Raw genomic sequence first — 18460 nt, 5'->3', positions numbered from 1 at the left:
TAGGAGGCCCTGGTGAAGAAATGCATCATCCTTAGCAGCAGGGGGTGTACACATGGGGAAAGAAGGCAGGGGATGGAGGTAGTAGCCAGCCTTCAAACATGTGGGATTACCATCTATCCCAGGAATACAAAGACAAAAATTCAAAAATAAACATTCACACATCTGTAACAATTGTTGTGCTAAGTGAGATGTCTATGATATAGAAACAACCCAAATAAAAGAAGTCGTGGCATAAATATTCAACTCTAAAACAAAGATGAAAAAAAAATAAAAAATAATAAAACAAAGATTAGATCTTGGGGCCGGAGATTTGGCACAGCGGTAGGGCATTTGCCTTGCATGCAGCTGACTCAGGAGGCACCCAGTTTGATTCCCAGCATCCCATATGGTCTCCCAGCCTAGCAGAGGTGATTTCTGAGTGCACAGCCAGGAGTAACCCCTCAGCACCACTGGGTATAGCCCAAGAACCAACCAATCAAGCAATAGTTTTTTTTTTTGTTTTTAAGATGAAATCTTGCAGTTTGCTACAGGTTGGATGGAACTGGAAGGTGACATTTGATTTTAACACTTTTGGTTTTGGGCTACAGCTGACTGAACTCAGAATTTAATCCATACTCTTTGCTTAGGGGTCACTGCTGGACTTGGGTGACCATAAGTAGTGCTAGGGATGAAACCTGGATGTATAATAAGCACCTCACCCACTGTACTGTCTCTCCAGCCCAAAGGGCCTAACTTTAAGTGAAATAAGTCAGAAAGAGATGAACAGATACCAGATAATCTCACTCACCTGTGGTAAATCGACAAAAGAAGGAAACACAGTAAGTACAGAGTGACAATAAACCATTGGTTTTTGATTACAGACTGAGATTATCAGTCTGGGCAGGGGGCAGAGAGGAATGAAGTAAACTAGAGATATAAACACAGTCATGGAGGATTCTGGGCCTTTGGTGGTAGTGTGGTGAAGGTGCAGTAACTTCAATGCAATAAAACCACAAAGATTAATGTGCTTGTAACCATTACCTAAACTACAATTACAAGATTAGTAATTAAAACAATTAAACAGGGCCCGGAGAAATAGCACAGCGGCGTTTGCCTTGCAAGCAGCCGATCCAGGACCAAAGGTGGTTGTGGTTCGAATCCCGGTGTCCCATATGGTCCTCCGTGCCTGCCAGGAGCTATTTCTGAGCAGACAGCCAGGAATAACCCCTGAGCAACACCGGGTGTGGCCCAAAAACCAAAACCAAAACAAAAAAATGAGTAAACAAAAATAAACCAATTTAAACAAGCATGTGAGAGTGGCATTCAAGGTCTCAAGCTCTTTCTGGTGACCATCCTGGAAATGCTGAAGGGGTCCATTATGTACTGGTAGGGGAGCCTTCCATTCCTCAGTGGTAGACAAAAGCACTCAGTCACGAGGCCTTCTTGGTACAAGTACTTTATTTCAATGACAATAGTGCCACACCCTATAGAAGCACAGGATGTAATAATATAAAACCAGACTCCCAGCTCCAAACCCGCATCTATATCTATGTTCCCACAGGGAGACCAGCTACTGCTCTGCTCACCTCAGTTTTTCTTTCTCAAAGCTTTGGAGTGGGAAGGATAGGTATGTCCTTGGTTTCCGGCCATGCTGAGCTAGCATCCATCTTGCTCCTGAAGCAGGAGTTCAGTCCACGGGCCTGAGGGGCGCCTTAACTCCCAGACAATGGCTTCTAGTGGAGGAGATCCTGACCATGTGCTAACAGATCTAGTTTCCAGGATGGTGGTGGCAGAAGGGTGGGTGACAGGTGGCACAGTGGGTGCCCAGGAAAGCCTACTTGTGATTCTCTTCTCTTTCCATTTGTGTCTCTCTTCCCTCTTCCACCTGAGGGACCAGGTGCCTCCTCATCTAAAGTCCACTCCCCCCCAGCCCAACTTTGCTCTGCGACTGAGCTAAATGTCTGCGTCTCTTGGCATGGAGGGTTCTGACTTTGTGATTAAGGGAGGACATGGGAGGCACAGGCCTGGCCTACTGTAAGAAAGGGTTGCTGAGACAGCCAGTGGTGGGCTGTGATAGACACTGTGGCTTCCCCAGACCAGGATCTGGTACACTTAGCTCTACCAGGGGAGATTGGTTCTCAAAGTGCTGTAGGGAGAACATATAGTCTCAGGGAGGGATGGCAGTTTTTGGGTGTCCCCACATCACACTGACAAGGCACCACTTCCTGTGGCGAGTTTCCCCCAAGAGATCTGTCCTGATTCAGCTGAGAAGCTGGGGGTGGGACAGAGTGCCAGGCAAACTCAGAGAGTCCCCAGACTCCTGACCTCAAGGCCTCTGGTATTTAGGCCAGAGCTTCTGGGGGGCTGTTGAGGGGGGTTTGTGCGTGCAGGTGTTTTGAGGTGGGGCTATGGCCTTGAGTTCCAATTAGGTCACTTGGGGCTTCAATGAAGAGGCCAAGGGGCCCTTGGGGGCTGGCAGGGGCTCCTTAGGGGGGGAGTCCAAACCACAGCCTCAGATAAGGCACTAGAGGGTGGGGGTGGAGGATGGAGCTGAGGAGGATTGGGGTTCTGGGGGAATTATTTTTGTTTGTTTTTTTTCCCTTGGGGAAAAAGGTGGGCAAGGCAGATCCCTCAGAGGCTGGGATGTGGGGGTTGAGGATGCCACAGAAGGGGAACAAGCCTCCAGGACAGATGTGGGGCCCAAAGAAGAGGGGCAGAATGAGGCATCAACTGCACAAAGAGAATGGGGAACTTCCAATGGGGTGTCAGCCTGGAGGGGCCCTGAGGCCCAGAGCCATAGTGCCCATCACCTCCAGACTGGGTTTGGGTGCCAACTTGTTCTGCAGCAAACAGCCTGCCCTGTTGTGACCTTAAGGGGCACTGCAGACCTTGCTGAGTGCTGGCAGTGATGGCAGCTGCCCTGGCTGAGCCTAGGGGGCCAGTGCTAGAACTGGGGTTCTTTAGTGCTCACTGTCTCAGCTCAACCTGGCAGTGATGGCAGGAAAGAGGAAGTCCGGGGAGCGAAGGGGACAGGCAGGGGCTTCCCTTTGTCCACAGGTTATTGAGAAAAACAAAACATAATAAATATACCAATTCTTCCCTTTAAAAAAAAAAGTGTTTTAAACGTACTATTTCCCTGAAGATTTCCAGTGTATTCCACAATGTTTAAAAAAGAGCTTCCCAAAAAATATATATTTAAAGCATTTGACACAGTGGCATTTGTAGTGCTTCTGGCACTGGCTGGCTGTGGCAGGGCTGTTTTCCCCCACCCTTGTCAATGTGGGGCCCAGGTCTGGCCAGCCACCAGCCTATCCCCCTGGGGAGCTGGGGCTGACAAGAGTCTTCACAGGGACTAAATCTCATCGCTGAGACCCACACCCCAGGCTCTTTCCTTGGGAGAACTGCCAATGTAGTGGTGGTGGTAGGGAGCTGGGTAGCGCCCTGGAAGTTGGCTGGAGGGTGCTTCATGGTGCCACCTCCTCTTGTCTTGGCTCTCGCTCACCCCTCACCAGACTTCACACTTGTTAGGAGGGTTCATGGGGGAGCCCAGAGGGCAGTGGAAGTGTTCTGAGAACTCCTTGGAGTTGGAGATGGAGCCGATGACCCGGAAGCGGGAAGGGCTGTGGGGATCCGTGATGAGGCCTTCATGGGAACTCTCAGGCGTGCGCACAGAGCACCAGACCTTGAGGGGGGTAACATGAGTGAGGCTGGGCTCACTAAAGGACCACACCAGACTTGCCCTGACCATGAGAGGAGAGGATTGAGCCCCCTGTCTGGTTTTGATGGATGGAAAGGGCTGGTGTGGTCCCTCCCAAGGTTTTTCACTGTAGTTACCCCAATCTGCACCTTTTCCAGCAGAGTAAAGCCCTCTCTGCCTGAGGAATATCCATGGCATTTGGGTCCCCTGCCCAGACCAATATGAAAAGCTGGAATAAAGTTCAGAACTCTCACTTCCTGTACAAAACTATCAATGGTAGCTCTAGGATCAATGCTACACGGAGGGGCAACCTAAGGCATCTAGCAGTTAAGAAATTTCTAGCAACCCAAGGCCAGAAGGATCCTTAACGATCGCCTTAACAAACATCTCAGTTCTTTGATTCCCAAATTCTGTTTCTGTTGTCTGTCTGTCTGTCTGTCTGCAGTGCCAGGGTTCCCACCCCAGGCCTAGGCAGTGCGCTGCTGAGCTATCTCCTGGCCCTGTTAATACTTCTCCAATCGCCAAGCGTCCCATCTTACTGTTCAGTGTCTATGACACTGGACTGGGAAGTTTGGTAAGTTATCCACAGTGGGAATGTGCCTTTTGGTCTCAGGGCTCTAGGAATCAATATAGCAGAATATAGTTAGCTTGGTCTATGCTCTCTTGTAAACTCACCTGAGCAAACCCCAGGAAGAAGAGCTGGTTGTTGGTGAGACCCAGTGTGGGCAGCGTCTGCTCGGGCCCGTTCTTCTTCACCCAGTTCTGATATGCCTGTGAAGAGAAGGAATGGTCAGGGTACCAGGATGCACAGAGCGGAGAGGTGATGGATATGGGGGAAAGCTCAACCCAATAAGGCAGCAACTGGTTTCCAGAACATAGTTTCCTCAGCTCTGATGCCCAATGGATGAGAGGAGCCTGTTCTGTTACCATGCTCGGCCCTGTGGCTGTAGTTACCATCTACCTCGTATAAACTCTTAGGTGAAAACTAGGTGTCTGCTGATGTCGACTTCCAGCTGCACATCCAAGATGTACCCCAAACTTATCCTGACACAGGTAGGAAAGCAGGCAACATGTACACATCCACTCACACACTCACATATATATATATATTCACAATCACATAAACATGTACAAACACATACAGATATGCATGTACATGCATGCACTAGAAATTATACACATTACATATACTTACATGCATGCATACACACACACACACACTCATATACATACACTTACCGCATCACAGCCCAAACCTCAGAAGTCTTTTATTTGGCAGGGGAGGGGCTCTTTTGGGTTACTCTTGAGGGTGTTAAAGGGCAACTCCCTGTTTTGAGCTTGGGCATGCTCAAGGGACAAAGCAGTGTTAGGGATCAGACCCAGGTTCCCTGCATGTAAAATATGCTCATCCCTTTGAGCTATCTCTCAGGCCTTTTATCTCTATTCTTTTTTTTTGAGGGGGGAGGTCACACCCAGCAGCACTCAGGGATTACTCCTGCTCTGCACTCAGAAATCATTCCCTGTGGGGCTGGAGTGGTAGCACAAGGCGTAAGGCATCTGCCTTGCATGCACTAGCCTAGAATGGACCGCAGTTCAATCCCCTGGCATCCCATATGGTCGTCCAAGCCAGGAATGATTCCTGAGCGCATAGACAGGGGTAACCCCTAAGCGTGTGGCCCTATATGCAGCCTATCCAGATGGTGGTTCAAATTCCAGCATCCCATATAGGTCCCTTGTACCTGCCAGGAGTGATTTATTTATTTATTTATTTATTTATTTATTTATTTATTTATTTATTTAATTTATTTAGGTTTTTGGGCCGCTTCCCCTGACTAGCACTGGGTTTCGGCTGCAGTAAGGCTTCCCCTTCTTTTTTTTTTTTTTTTGGTTTTTGGGCCACACCCTGTGATGCTCAGGGGTTACTCCTGGCTATGCGCTCAGAAGTTGCTCCTGGCTTCTTGGGGGACCATATGGGACGCCGGGGGATCGAACCGTGATCCGTCCTAGGCTAGCGCAGGCACCTTACCTCCAGCGCCACCGCCTGGCCCCAGGCTTCCCCTTCTTAATCTTAAGAGCCTTGCGCTTTTTCTGGATCTTGCCATCTGGGCCACCAGCCTTGGGTCCTACTTTCTCCTTAGCAGCCAGCTTCTCGGCCTGTTTTTCATCCGCCATCTTGCAAGACGGGGGCTTTATTTATTTATTTTTTTGGTTCTTTTGGTTTTTGGGCCACATCGAGCGGTGCTCAGGGGTTACTCCTGGCCATCTGCTCAGAAATCGCTCCTGGCAGGCACAGGGGACCATATGGGACACCGGGATTCAAACCAACCATCTTAGGTCCTGGATTGGCTGCTTGCAAGGCAAACGCTACTATGCTATCTCTCTGGCCCCGCTTTATTCTTTTTTTTTTTTTTTTTTTGGTTTTTGGGCCACACCCAGCGATGCTCAGAAATTACTCCTGGCTGTCTGCTCAGAAATAGCTCCTGGCAGGCACGGGGGACCATACGGGACACCGGGATTCGAACCAACCACCTTTGGTCCTGAATTGGCTGCTTGCAAGGCAAATGCTGCTGTGCTATCTCTCCAGGCCCCAGAGACCACTTTTGAGGATGCCAGGGAGCCAGGTGGTAGATGTAGGGTTGGAACACAAGCATCCTACTGCAGAGCCTGTGCTTACTCCCGGTTAAGGGTAAACAGTACCACATCCTCTTTTTAAAACTGACTGATGTTGGCCTGGAGCGATAGTATAGTGGGTAGAACATTTGCCATGCGAGCAGCAAACCTGGGCTTGACCCCCAGTATCCTATATGATTCCATAAGCCTACCAAGAGTATGAGAGTCAGGAGTAACTCCTGCATGACCCAAAAACAAAACCAAACAAAAAAACCTGCCTGATGAGCTTCCCATGTAACCCAGTAAAGCCATGTGCCCTGTCCCCGCCATGTGGTCAAATGCCTACACACCCGGGCCTTCTCTACTCCATCCCACCTACCTGTGTCCTTTGGCTGCACCCATTTCATGCCTATTTATTTATTTATTTATTTATTTATTTATTTATTTGGTCACTCCCAGTAACGCTCAGGGGTTACTCCTGGCTATGCACACAGAAGTCACTCCTGGCTTGGGGGACCATATGGGACGCCAGGGGATCGAACCGTAGTCCGTCCTAGGCTATCGCTGGCAAGGCAGACACCTTACCTCTAGCGTCACCGCACCGGCCCCGATTTCATGCCTCTTTAGCTCAATTTTTCTTGCTTGGTTCTCAGCATTGGTTTTAATTTCAGGGCCAGTCCCTCCTGACCACCTTCTTCCTGATCCTCTTTATATTTCTGTCCTATTTTCTCTTCTTCACCTTGTCAATGCCTGACATGGTCTTATTTCTACAGATGCACTGCGTATATACACAGTTCCACTAAACCATAAGCTTTTTAGAGGATCTTTTTTTTTTTTTTTTTTTTTTTTGGTTTTTGGGTCACACCCAGCAGCACTAAGGGGTTACTCCGGGCTCTATGCTCAGCAAACCACCGTCCTTCTGCATGCAAGGCAAATGCCCTACCTCTATGCCCCAGGGGATTTATTTTTCTTTTTTGCTTTTTGGGCCACACCTGCTGACACTCATGGGTAACTCCTGGCTATGTGCTCAGAAATCGCTCCTGGACCATATGGGGGGTAGGTATCCAACTGCGGTCCGTCCTAGGTCAGCCGTGTCCAAGGCAAATACCCTACCACTGCATCACCACCCTGGCCCCACAAGCTTTTTAGGGGATCTTTCTTGTTTGTTTGTTTTTGTTTTTTGTTTTGCTCAGGAGTCACTCCTGACTTTATGCTCAGAAACCGCTCCTGGCAGGCTCAGGGGACCATATGGGATGCTGGGATTCAAACCACCGACCTTCTGCATGCAAGGCAAACACCTTACCTTCATGTTATCTCTCTGGTCCCTAGGGAATCATTTTTGAGGGATCACTCAATTCAGTTTTTAGGGGCTACTCAGGTGGGATATCCCTTCACCCAAGGCCCTTGCCTAGGGTTGCCAGCTGATGTCAATTCTACCTGGGGAGTCAGACCTGCCCACACTGGGGATGGAGCAGGCTATTTTGAAGAGAGTAAACAAAGAGTCTGGCTGGGGGGGAAGAAAAGGTAGAAAAAGAGAGAGACCTAGGGGAGAAGTAGACAAGAAGCGCTTGGAAGAAAGAGCTTAGCAAAGAAGCCATGTGAGGAAAAGCATATGGCAGTTAGGGCCTTGGAATAAAAGCTGACTCCAAAGAAACTCTGACTGCTTGTGAATGAATCTCTCTGCCATTACCCTGCAATTTTCAGACCCGTTCGCTGAAGGGGCTAGAGGTACCGAGTCAGGCTGTGTCGAGGGAGGCCTCACCAGATACATGGACTTTAGACACACTATACACACACACACACACACACACACACACACAAACACACACACACACATATTTTGGTTTTGGGGTCACACCTGCAGTGCTCAAAGGTTACTCCTTGCTCTACACTCATAAATTGCTCCTGGCAGACTCGGGGGACTATATGGGATGCCGGGATTCGAACCATTCACCTTCTGCATGCAAGCCAAATGCCCTATCTCCATGCTATCTCTCCGGCCCCTAGACATTATTTTTTAATTAAAACATCCAGGGCCAGAGTGATAGCACATTAGTATTGCATTTGACTTGCATGCCACTGACCAGGGACAGACCTGGGTTTGATCCCCAGCATCCCATATGGTCCCCTGAGCCCGGAGCAATTCCTGAGCACAAACCAGGAGTAACCCCTGAACTCCACCAGGTGTCCCCCCCCCCCAAAAAAAAAAACATCCAGAGAAACTGGAGAGGGATAAGGCCATGTAATGTTGGGAATCAAACCCAGAACCTTACAATTCAAATTATGTTCTCAGCAACTGGGCCATATTCTCAGACTTCAATATAAGCTTTATAAGATAAGGATGCCCTGACTTGCCTCAGTGTTTCCAGTGGCCCCTGAAGTGGGCAAAGAGTCCAATTCAGGCAAGTTACCAAATAAATGTCTCTGGGATTGGTTTCTTCATTTGCAAAAGGAGATGAAACTCAATGGGATGAGCACAGGCTTTGCATGCCAGAGGCTTAGGTTCTATGCCCAGCACCACGAGGTCCCCTTCACACTGCCATGTGGCCCAACAACCTTCAAGAGGAACTGTAAGACCTTGTTGCAAACCAAGTCCAGCGCAGTCACTAGGAGAGGAAGGGAAGGCTCCCGCGGTGAGGAGGCAGCGCAGTGACATGCTCTGAAGTGCTGCCTCCTTTTCTCTGTGGCCATCTTCGTGGCTATACTTAGCCAATATTTCTTTCTTTAATTTTTTTGGGAGGACCACATCCAGAAATGCTCAAGGTTTACTCCTGAGTCTGTACTCAGGAATCATTCCTGGTGGTGCTGGAGGGCACTGAGATGCTGGAAATCAAACCTGGGTTGGCCATGTGTAAGACAAGTGCCCTGCCCACTGTACTATCTATCACTCTGGCCCTCCATCAACATTTCTTACAGCCACACCTGGAGGTGCTCAGGGATTCTTCAGGCTGTGACTGGAGGACCCTACATCAGTCAGGGATTGAATCCTGGCTGTCAACATACAAAGCATGTGTTCCCTTAGCTAACATTTCTTTCTCCTCTTGGAGTGGGGGGCTTTGAGCACCTAGTGGTACTCAGGACACCATACATGGTGCCAGGGATTTGAGCCATGATTTCAACCATTGCAGCCATGTGAAAGGCAAGTGCCTTATTTCCTGTACCTCTCTCTCCTGCCTCTCAACTAGCACTTCTAAGGGAGAATCTGTGACTGAATTATCCTCTTCTTCTTTTTTTTTTTTTTTTTGGTTTTTGGGCCACACCCAGCAATGCTCAGGGGTTACTCCTGGCTGTCTGCTCAAAAATAGCTCCTGGCAGGCATGGGGGACCATATGGGACACCGGGATTCAAACCAACCACCTTTGGTCCTGGATCGGCTGCTTGCAAGGCAAACACCGCTGTGCTATCTCTCCGGGCCCAATTATCCTCTTCTAACACACCAATGACATGAGGTGATTATGGCCAGACTATAGAGGCTCCAGAAGGCCAGTCAAGACTTAAACTGGAATGTGCCCCAGCCTGGTCTCCTGTCCCTCTTAGGTCTACTGCTGCCTAAACCAAGGTGTCTTCTGCTGCAGCACTAACTATCTGGGCTAGATAGATAGAACAGCAGGGACAGAGCTTGCTGTGCATATGGCCAAACTAGGTTCTATTCCTAGCACCACAGAGGTCCAAGAATGACTCCCCAAATACAGGATCAGGAGTAGCCCTTGAGCACTGCCAAATGTGGTCTAAACCCAGTAAAACAACAACAAAAAACAGACAGATGGGTCTTGGGAGTGAAATGAGGGATCTAGCCCAAGCTCCTTCCTGTCTTCATTGGGTCAAATTCCAGTACTGGAGCAGTCTGGCTTTGGGGGGAGGATCTTCTGCCAAAACACTCACAACCACTACCCACTACATAGATAGGGAAGCTGAGACAAAGTCTGTGCCAGCGTATGTTCATGAGGAGCGGGGCTCTTACCCTGTAGGCTGCCTTGAGGCCTCCATTGTCAGCAATGTTCTCTCCAAGTGTGTGCCGTCCATTCACTGGCTCCCCGTTCACGCTGTAGTTGCTGTACTGCTCCACCATGCACTCAGTCTGCTGCTTGAATGCCTCCACTGATGAGTTCTTCCACCAGGGCCGAAGGTTCCCATCCTTGTCATACTCCCGTCCTGTGGGGTGGCGGGCAACATCAAGACTGGGGTTGGGAGTCTGAAGCCAGTGGAGTGACTGCCCATTAAGTCTCCCCCAGGGGACCATGGAGTCCCCTGTGATCCCAGGGGGGACAGAACACTCCATCTACCCAGCTACCCGTCAGTACTCTGAAGAAGATGCTAGGTTGAACCCTCAAGCAAGTTAAGAGCCATTGGTCAGTGGGGCCATGGGGCCAGAGAGGGAGAAATGAGAGGCAACAAAGGATAAGCACATCTGCAGCTTCAGGGAAGCAGGATCCATGTTAAAGCCAATTAAAGGTCTCTGCCCACATGTCCAGAAGCAGTAAATGGGGCTCGTAGCATGAAGACTACGAGTCATACCTCAACCTCCAGGATTCTGTCTCTATCTTCTTAGCTTACAGATCACCAAGGCTTAAGACAAGGTGGCAATGAAGATTCTGGACTTCAGCAGTTAAGAAAGGGTTGAATTATATTTCTCTAACTTGAGGTCAGAGAAATCAGAGAAATCCCTGGAGGGGTAGCATGCCTCCCACTAATGACTGGTCTCCACCTCAGGCTCAGGCAAAAACACCTTCCAGGAGCAGGAGGTGCCATGCATGATATAGCCCTCGCACATAAGCTGGAGCCTCTGTGTCCTTCCCCAGCTAAGGAAGAAATGCCTGGAGAAACAGATGAACTTGCTAAGGCTTATACATTGGTGAAAAGCAGAGTCTGAATTTGACTCCAGATCTATCTGACTCTAATGCCAAGATACCTGAAAGCAAAGGAATCCAAAGCATAAAAGCAGTAGGATTGGGAACCTGAGGGCCTCATTTGTGGGAGCCCCAGGAAACTGTACCTTGATCATCAAATGCATGTGTCAGCTCATGGCCCACGACGACACCAATGCCACCAAAATTTAAGGCCCTGAAGTAGAGGACGGGAAAATCAGGGTGATGTTATGAAGTGGGGGGTAAGAGACCTCTATCTAATTCCCGAGTCTCGATACAGCCAGGTCCTGCAAGGGTTCTGTGGGGATGTGGCTGTAGTCTGAGCCTCTGGTCAGGTCCTAGAAGCCAGTTAGAGGTGGGGGAGTTGGCTGTGGGTGGCCTATGTCCCATGGTGCCAAATACTGTGCTAGATGCTCCACATAAATGCCAAAGAGTTAGTCTCTAGTGTCTATCTAATACAGCCCATCTATTTATCCATCTATCCCGCCTATCCATCCCATCCATGTTTCTATACCATCCATTCATCCATCCATCCATTACATAGTCATCTGCCAATTCCTTTCATCCATCCATCTCATCTATCCATTCACCCAATTTGTCCATCTATCTCGTCAAACCCATCCTAGCTATCCTATCCCATCCATTCTTTCATCCATTCAGAACCATCCATATGTCCATCCATTTTTCCATTCTATCAACCCATCATTCACCCATCCAATGAGATGGACCACCACCTAACTCTTTTTTTTGGGGGGTGGGAGGAGGGCAGGCTACAGCTGGTAGTGCTCAGAGGCTTCTCCCAGTAGTGCTTGGGGAACCAGGTACTGCCAGGGCTCCTACATGCAAAGTTAGTGATTCTTTTTAAATTTTTTTGGGGGTCACTCCCAGCGGTGCCCAGAGGTTACTCCTGGCTCTACACTCAGAAATCACTCATGGCAGGCTCGGAGGACCATATGGGATGCTAAGAATTGAACCAGATCCATCTGGGGTTGGTGGCACATGCAAAGCAAATGCCCTACCACTGTGCTATTGCTCCGGCCCCAAAGTTAGTGATTCTGCACTTAACACCTTAACCCCACCTCAACTCTTTTTTTTTTTTTTTTGGGCCACAACCGGCGGTGCTCAGGGGTTACTCCTGGCTATCTGCTCAGAAATAGCTCCTGGCAGGCACGGGGGACCATATGGGACACTGGGATTCGAACCAAGCACCTTTGGTCCTGGATCGGCTGCTTGCGAGGCAAAGGCCGCTGTGCTATCTCTCCGGGCCCCCACCTCAACTCTTAACTCTCCCCGCCACTCTCACCTCTTAACTCTAAGTGAGACAGAGACTGTAATAAATAAGAACACTTTTTTCCTTTTCTGCTTTGGTTTATGGGCCACACAAGGCTATACTCTGGGCTTACTTCTGATTGCACTCAGGAATCACTCCTGGTAGGGTTTGGGGAATCAGATACGATATTGCAGATAGAGCCTGGGTTAGCCGCTTCTCACCTCTATGCTATCTTTCTAGCCCCCAATGAACAAAATTATTTTGTCACACCCATCTGTGCTTAGACTTACTCCTGGCTCTGTATACAGGGGTCACTCCTAGTGGGCCTGAGGACGATATGGGGCGAGGATGATTTAACCTGGGTTGGCTGCATGCAAGACAAATGCTCTACCCACTGTACTCCAACCCCCAATGAGAAAACTTTTTTTGGGGGGTCACTCCTGGCTCTATGCTCAGAAATCACCCCTGGCAGGCACGGGGGACCATATGGGATGCCAGGATTCAAACCACCATCCTTCTGCATGAAAGGCAAATGCCTTACCTCCATGCTATCTCTCCGGTCCCAATATTTTTTTTTGGGGGGGGGGAGAAAACTCTTATATGATCAAACCAAACCTGAAATGATTTGATCCCAATAACCTGCGATTCAAACTCAGGATTAAGGGGTCTGAATTTCAGACAGTGCTCACACTCTTCTCAACTCTGCAGCTATGTCTGTTCTGAAGCTGGGGCAGAGAATCATTCTATGTTGGGTTACTAGCTCTTCACTATGGTCATCGTGCCCACCAGTGTAGAGATGATTACATCCAGGCACCTTTGGAGAGAAGACCAGGAAGCCAGGCTGCTCCCTCTGCAATCTCTTAGATAGTTGGAGGCTACCTGTCCAGAGGGGCAAAGGACCCTTGGAGACATAGGCTTGATGAGGTGCTCAGCAGTGGGCCACAGAAATGGGCTGGGGTCAGCTTTAGATGGGGCAGAAGCTCCAAGAACTAGCATCCTACTTTGGTGAGGAGCGGGTGTAGAATGGTGCCTGCAGGATCCCGGCTGGAAACACAATCTCATTCTTGGTTGGCGAGTAGTATGCGTTCACCATGGGTGGGGTCATGCTCCACCTGTAAGCAACACATTCATGATGTCCCACAGAAACCCCTCAGGTGGGCAGGGGTCCCAGATTGTCCACCACAAACCTTCCCTGGGGTCCCAGACTCAAGGACATGCTCAAAGGGCCCTGTCATTTATGGATTTTTGGTTTTATTGGGGGGGATGTTTTCTCAAGCAATGCTCAGGGGACCCTAAAATCACTCCTGGCAGTGCTTTCCCTAGCTCATCAGACCAGAAGATTCAATGCCCGGTAATGTGGCATAGCTCTGGGTGGAGCTCTTTAAAATATTTATAAGGGAAAAAATATTTATAAGGGGCCGAAGAGATAGCACAGCAGTCGGCCTTGCTTGTCGCCAACCCAGGACAGATCTGAGTTTGATTTCCGGCATCCCATATGGTCTCCTGAGCCTGCCAGGAGCGATTTCTGAGTGCAGAACCAGGACCAATCCCTGATCGCTGCAGGGTGTGGCCCAAAAGCAAACAACATTTTTATAATAAAGCACTTATAGATATAGTTATGAACAGGAAGCCAAATGTAGTTGAAAGCTCTAAAGATAAACCAAGAGACTTTAGATGAATATCAAAAAGCAAGGCATTGTGTTTGCCAGGTTCTAAAAACAAGTCACCAAGTTTCGGGCGTGCAGTGGAAAACACAAAAAAGGGAGATACTCAAATCTACACTTTCCACGAGGGGGCGCCAGAGGCAAAGAGAAGTTGTTTTCTCTTGGAAAGATTGAAGCAACAGGGAAGCTGACCATATCTGTGTTCTCTGAGATTATTTAAAACAAAACCAAAAACTAGTCACAAGTCACAATGCAGATGAGTCTGATTTACAGGGTTTTTCTGTTTGTATTTTGGGCCACACCTGGTGGGTTACTCCTGGCACTGTGCTGAGAAATCACTCCTGGCTTAGGGGACCATATGGGACTCTGGGGATCGAACCCATGTCCGTCCTGGATCAGAAGTGTGCAAGACAAATGCCCTACTGCTGTGTTATTGCTCCGCCCCTTTACAGAGGTCTTGAAGTCTAGGAAGGTATATATTTTTGTTAAAGTAAGTTTTCTTTTCTTTCTTTTTTTTTTTTTTTCTGGAGGGAGGCACATCTGACAGTACTCAGGGCTTACTCCTGGTTCTGCATTCAGGAATCATTCCTGGAGGTGCCAGGAATTGGGGATAGAACCTGGATTGCTTGCCTGCAAGGCAAACACCCTACCTGCTGTACTGCTGCTATACCTGCCTGGAGGGAACATTTTAAAATTTTCCATGAAGGGTTCAGTGAGGCTTTGAAACTAGTTATTGGGGATCTATGTAGAAGCTTCAGGGATTCTGTTGGGGTCAATCCCTGAGAAACTCACACAACTTTGGTGAAACTAGGCTAGGAGCTGCTATGCTCAAACCCCACTGGAAGCACCACTGACCAGCCTTCTGCAGCAGATGCGGCAAAGGTGATTGTGAACTACAGCTAGGAACTTGGACAGGACCAGTAAGACCTCAACTTAGCAGGTGGCAAGCTGGAGAGGGGCTGTAGCCTCCCAATAATGCCAGATTCTAGCAAGCACTGCTTCCTGGCTTGGTGCTCAGGAATCACTCCTGGCAGTTTCAGGGGACTATATGGGATGCAGGGGATCGAACCAGGATCACCCACATGCAAAAGCAAGTGTCCTGACTACTATATTCCCTTTCCTCTCTGATCTTTTTTCTTTTTGAGCGGGGGTTCATATCCGGCAGCACTCAGGGGTTACTCCTGGCTCTACGCTCAGAAATCGCCCCCAGCAGGCTTGGGGGACCATATGGGATGCCGGGATTCGAACCACCATTCTTCTGCATGCAAGGCAAACACCCTACCTCCATACTATCTCTCCGCCCCTCCCTCTCTAATCTTTTTTTTTTTTTTTTTTTGTAGTTTTTGGGTCACACCCGGCAGTGTTCAGGGGCCACTCCTGGCTCCATGCTCAGAAATTGCTCCTGGCAGGCTCAGGGGACCATATGGGACACTGGGATTCGAACCGATGACCTTCTGCATGAAAGGGAAACGCCCCACCTCCATGCTATCTCTCCGGCCCCTCCCTCTCTGATCTTTTTTTTTTTTTGGTTTTTGGGCCACACCCGGTGACGCTCAGGGGTTACTCCTGGCTATGCGCTCAGAAGTCGCTCCTGGCTTGGGGGACCATATGGGACACCGGGGGATGGAACCACGGTCCGTCCTAGGCTAGCGCTGGCAAGGCAGACACCTTACCTTTAGCGCCACCGCCCGGCCCCTCCCTCTCTGATCTTAAGGAAGCACCCTCTGGTCCTTGATTTTGGGAAAGTGGGGTATCCATGGCATCACATTATGGCTGAGGGCCCTCCTGGTCATTCCCTCTAGCATATGGCCAGTGGCCTCCCATCCCAGTCCGGGACCCACTGGTCTCTGTTGGGAGCTTTCCGAAGCTGGTCGGCAGTGACCCTCCAGGAGAAGTTGAAGAACCGCATGGCATTCTCAAAGTAGAGGCCTGGAACCGTGGTATACTGGACAAGAGAGCAGAGTGTTAGGATGAGAGCCTGCCCAGGTCAGAGGTCTCCGCAGAGGGAGGGCAAAATGAGGGCAGTGAGGCACCTTGATGGGGGGGAGGGCGGAGAAGACACGAGACTTCAGGGCTCAGGCAGCAGGTGGTGTGTTTCCTGCAGCCTTCACCCCTTTGCATCATGCTCACACCAGATACCATCACACAGTAGCGCCTGTTGCCACAGCTGTGCCTGGCACCAAGGTGGGAACTACTGGCAAAGTACTTTAACAGAATTAACTCTGCAAGGGTGCTGAGCCTGGAGTGGACACTGTGGCATCCATGCTGTACTTGCCTTCTGGTGTTCTAGGGGTCTGTTCTTCTGACCCAGTCCCACTGCCCCCTATCACTCCTGAAGTGCAGAGGCCATTTCTGGCAGAGGTGACAGGTAAGGCTGATTCAGGAGGCAGGAGTAGGGCTTCCAGCCTCGGAAGCACCCCCATACCTCAGCCCCTTTGCTGCCAGACTTCAAGGTGTTTTGGCTGCAGCCAACCATTTTTGCCCCCCCCCCCGTGGCACTTATAAATGCTGAGGACAGGGTGGGGTCCACTCACATCATTGAACACCTTGTCAAGCTCCTTGGGGTCCATAATGAAGTTGGGGTAACCAATCATGTTGTAGATTGCATCCGCCTGGTTGGAGGGGTACAGAGACAGTAGGTGAGTACCTGAGCACCCAGCTCTGGAATGTTCCCTCACCTTGGGGAGTCTAACCTCTGCTTATCCTCTGGTACATGTAACTATGCTGAACCCCCCCTTGCAGCAGAGGTATCCACTTTATCCAGCCATCAAGCCACTTGTGCTGACTGTACCCCCTTACAAGGCGCCACAGCACTGAGCTCCCTGCTGTACCCCCATGCCTCCTCTCCCTGTAACTCCTGCTCCTCTCTTCTCTTGGTAGTGACTACCACCACATCCTCTGTGACTCTTGCTCCCACCCACCCTGGACTCCTCTCTCCAAGGCCTCTACTTCCCCTGCCAGGCTCTTCTCTTTGTGTCTTCCTAATCCCCAGGAGTCCCACCTTATCTCTGGCTGCTTTCCGCGTGTCTTCATCCATCCACTTCAGGGTGCTCAAACTTTCCTCAAATGCCTTCTTGATTTCCATGATGATCTCACTGGCCTGAAGAGACACATGGCAGTAGTGGTCCTGATCAACCTACATGCTGGGCCCCTGCGTGCGCTCCAACCAGGCCAGAATCTGGCTTTGGTTCCAGATGCCAAGACAAGAAGGGTGCAGTGGCGATGGGAGCAGCTTTCAGGGGCAAAATGTTAGATTGTACCTAGAGGTAGAAGATTCTATAATAGAGAGCAGAGGAATGGAGGGCCAAGGGACTCTACTTCTCCCAGGGAAGTCGCATACTAGGCCGGTGGAGACCCTGGCACCACTCACCATCATCTCAGGTCATCTCTATCTAATTAATATTACCACTGAAAATTATGCTGACAGGAGAGCAGCAGCTGGTGAGTCTCTTTCTATGCCAGAGGCTCTCTCCAGAGTGTCTCATCTACCAATGTTGGACACCCCACATTACAGGTAAGGTGAGACTCTCATTCCTAGGCCCTGCAAGGGGTACAACCAGGGGCTGAGCTGAGACTTGGATGTTACCATGCACACAGTCAAGACAGCCCTGGGCCTGATAGAGCAAACATAGCTCAGTGGCTACCAATACTGTCAGGCTGGGCCTTGGGAACTGGCAGAGGAGGCCAGCTAGGGAGGCCATGGGAAGAATGAACAAAGAAGTCCAGCCAAGGAAGTCATGAGGAGTATGGACAAAGAGGGCCAGGCCAGCTAAGGAGACCAACCCAAAGAAAGGAGTGGGAAGGCCAGCCTAGGGCAGGTCCATGGCAAATACCATAGCAGGCATAATGCCACATCCACATTCAGGGCAGCACTTACGATGCTCTTGCTGTCCTCGGAGAAGGTTGCTTTGACAAACATGGGGCCCAGGGCGAAGCCCAGGTTGTTTTCGGTGTCGCTCACACAGAACTTCCAGCGGGGAAGGCAGGTCTGAGAGACACAAGCCAAAGTGATTATCCTGTCCTGGGCTGTTCCTCCCCTGGCCCTCTCCAATGGAGACCCTGCTTCCTTCCGAACAACAAAGACCTTTCCTGACATAGTCTCTTTAGGTGGTTACTTTAGGTGGTGGGCCTGGGGAGGGGAGGCTGCATATAGGAATCGCTCCCTATCATCATCTGACATCCTGCTCTGAGGCAGCACTCCAGAAAGGGCACCCTCTAAGGCCTGGGCAGCAGGGTGAAGGGCCACAAACAAACAAGGAAAAAGTACCTCAGCCCACAGAAGTCAGAGCCCATGGGTCCTACAGAAAGAAGGGGGCTGCTATCACCAGCACTCACACACGCCTGGTGCTGGACCCCAGACCTCACTCCTGCCTCC

General features: G+C 49.9%; 1 protein-coding gene across 2 annotated transcripts in view; it reads right to left on the bottom strand.

The window, feature by feature from the left end:
- Positions 1–2831: 2831 nt before the first annotated feature.
- The window catches only part of ECE1 (endothelin converting enzyme 1), a 133797-nt gene continuing 118168 nt past the window's right edge, over positions 2832–18460 (bottom strand). For both annotated transcript variants that reach the window (XM_049771990.1, XM_049771989.1), the window contains 9 exons: positions 17963–18073; positions 17087–17185; positions 16620–16697; positions 15927–16030; positions 13423–13533; positions 11280–11347; positions 10248–10438; positions 4352–4447; positions 2832–3661 (listed from right to left, as the gene is read on the bottom strand). In XM_049771990.1, coding sequence (XP_049627947.1) covers positions 3485–3661; positions 4352–4447; positions 10248–10438; positions 11280–11347; positions 13423–13533; positions 15927–16030; positions 16620–16697; positions 17087–17185; positions 17963–18073 — 1035 coding nt within the window. In that variant the 3' untranslated portion in view covers positions 2832–3484. The remainder of the gene's footprint in view (positions 3662–4351; positions 4448–10247; positions 10439–11279; positions 11348–13422; positions 13534–15926; positions 16031–16619; positions 16698–17086; positions 17186–17962; positions 18074–18460) is intronic.

This window comes from Suncus etruscus, chromosome 4 (genome assembly GCF_024139225.1).
Source record: "Suncus etruscus isolate mSunEtr1 chromosome 4, mSunEtr1.pri.cur, whole genome shotgun sequence".
Lineage (NCBI taxonomy): Eukaryota > Metazoa > Chordata > Mammalia > Eulipotyphla > Soricidae > Suncus > Suncus etruscus.
The sequence above is the reverse complement of the archived record's forward strand: the minus strand, read 5'-3'. Positions and strand labels throughout refer to the sequence as shown.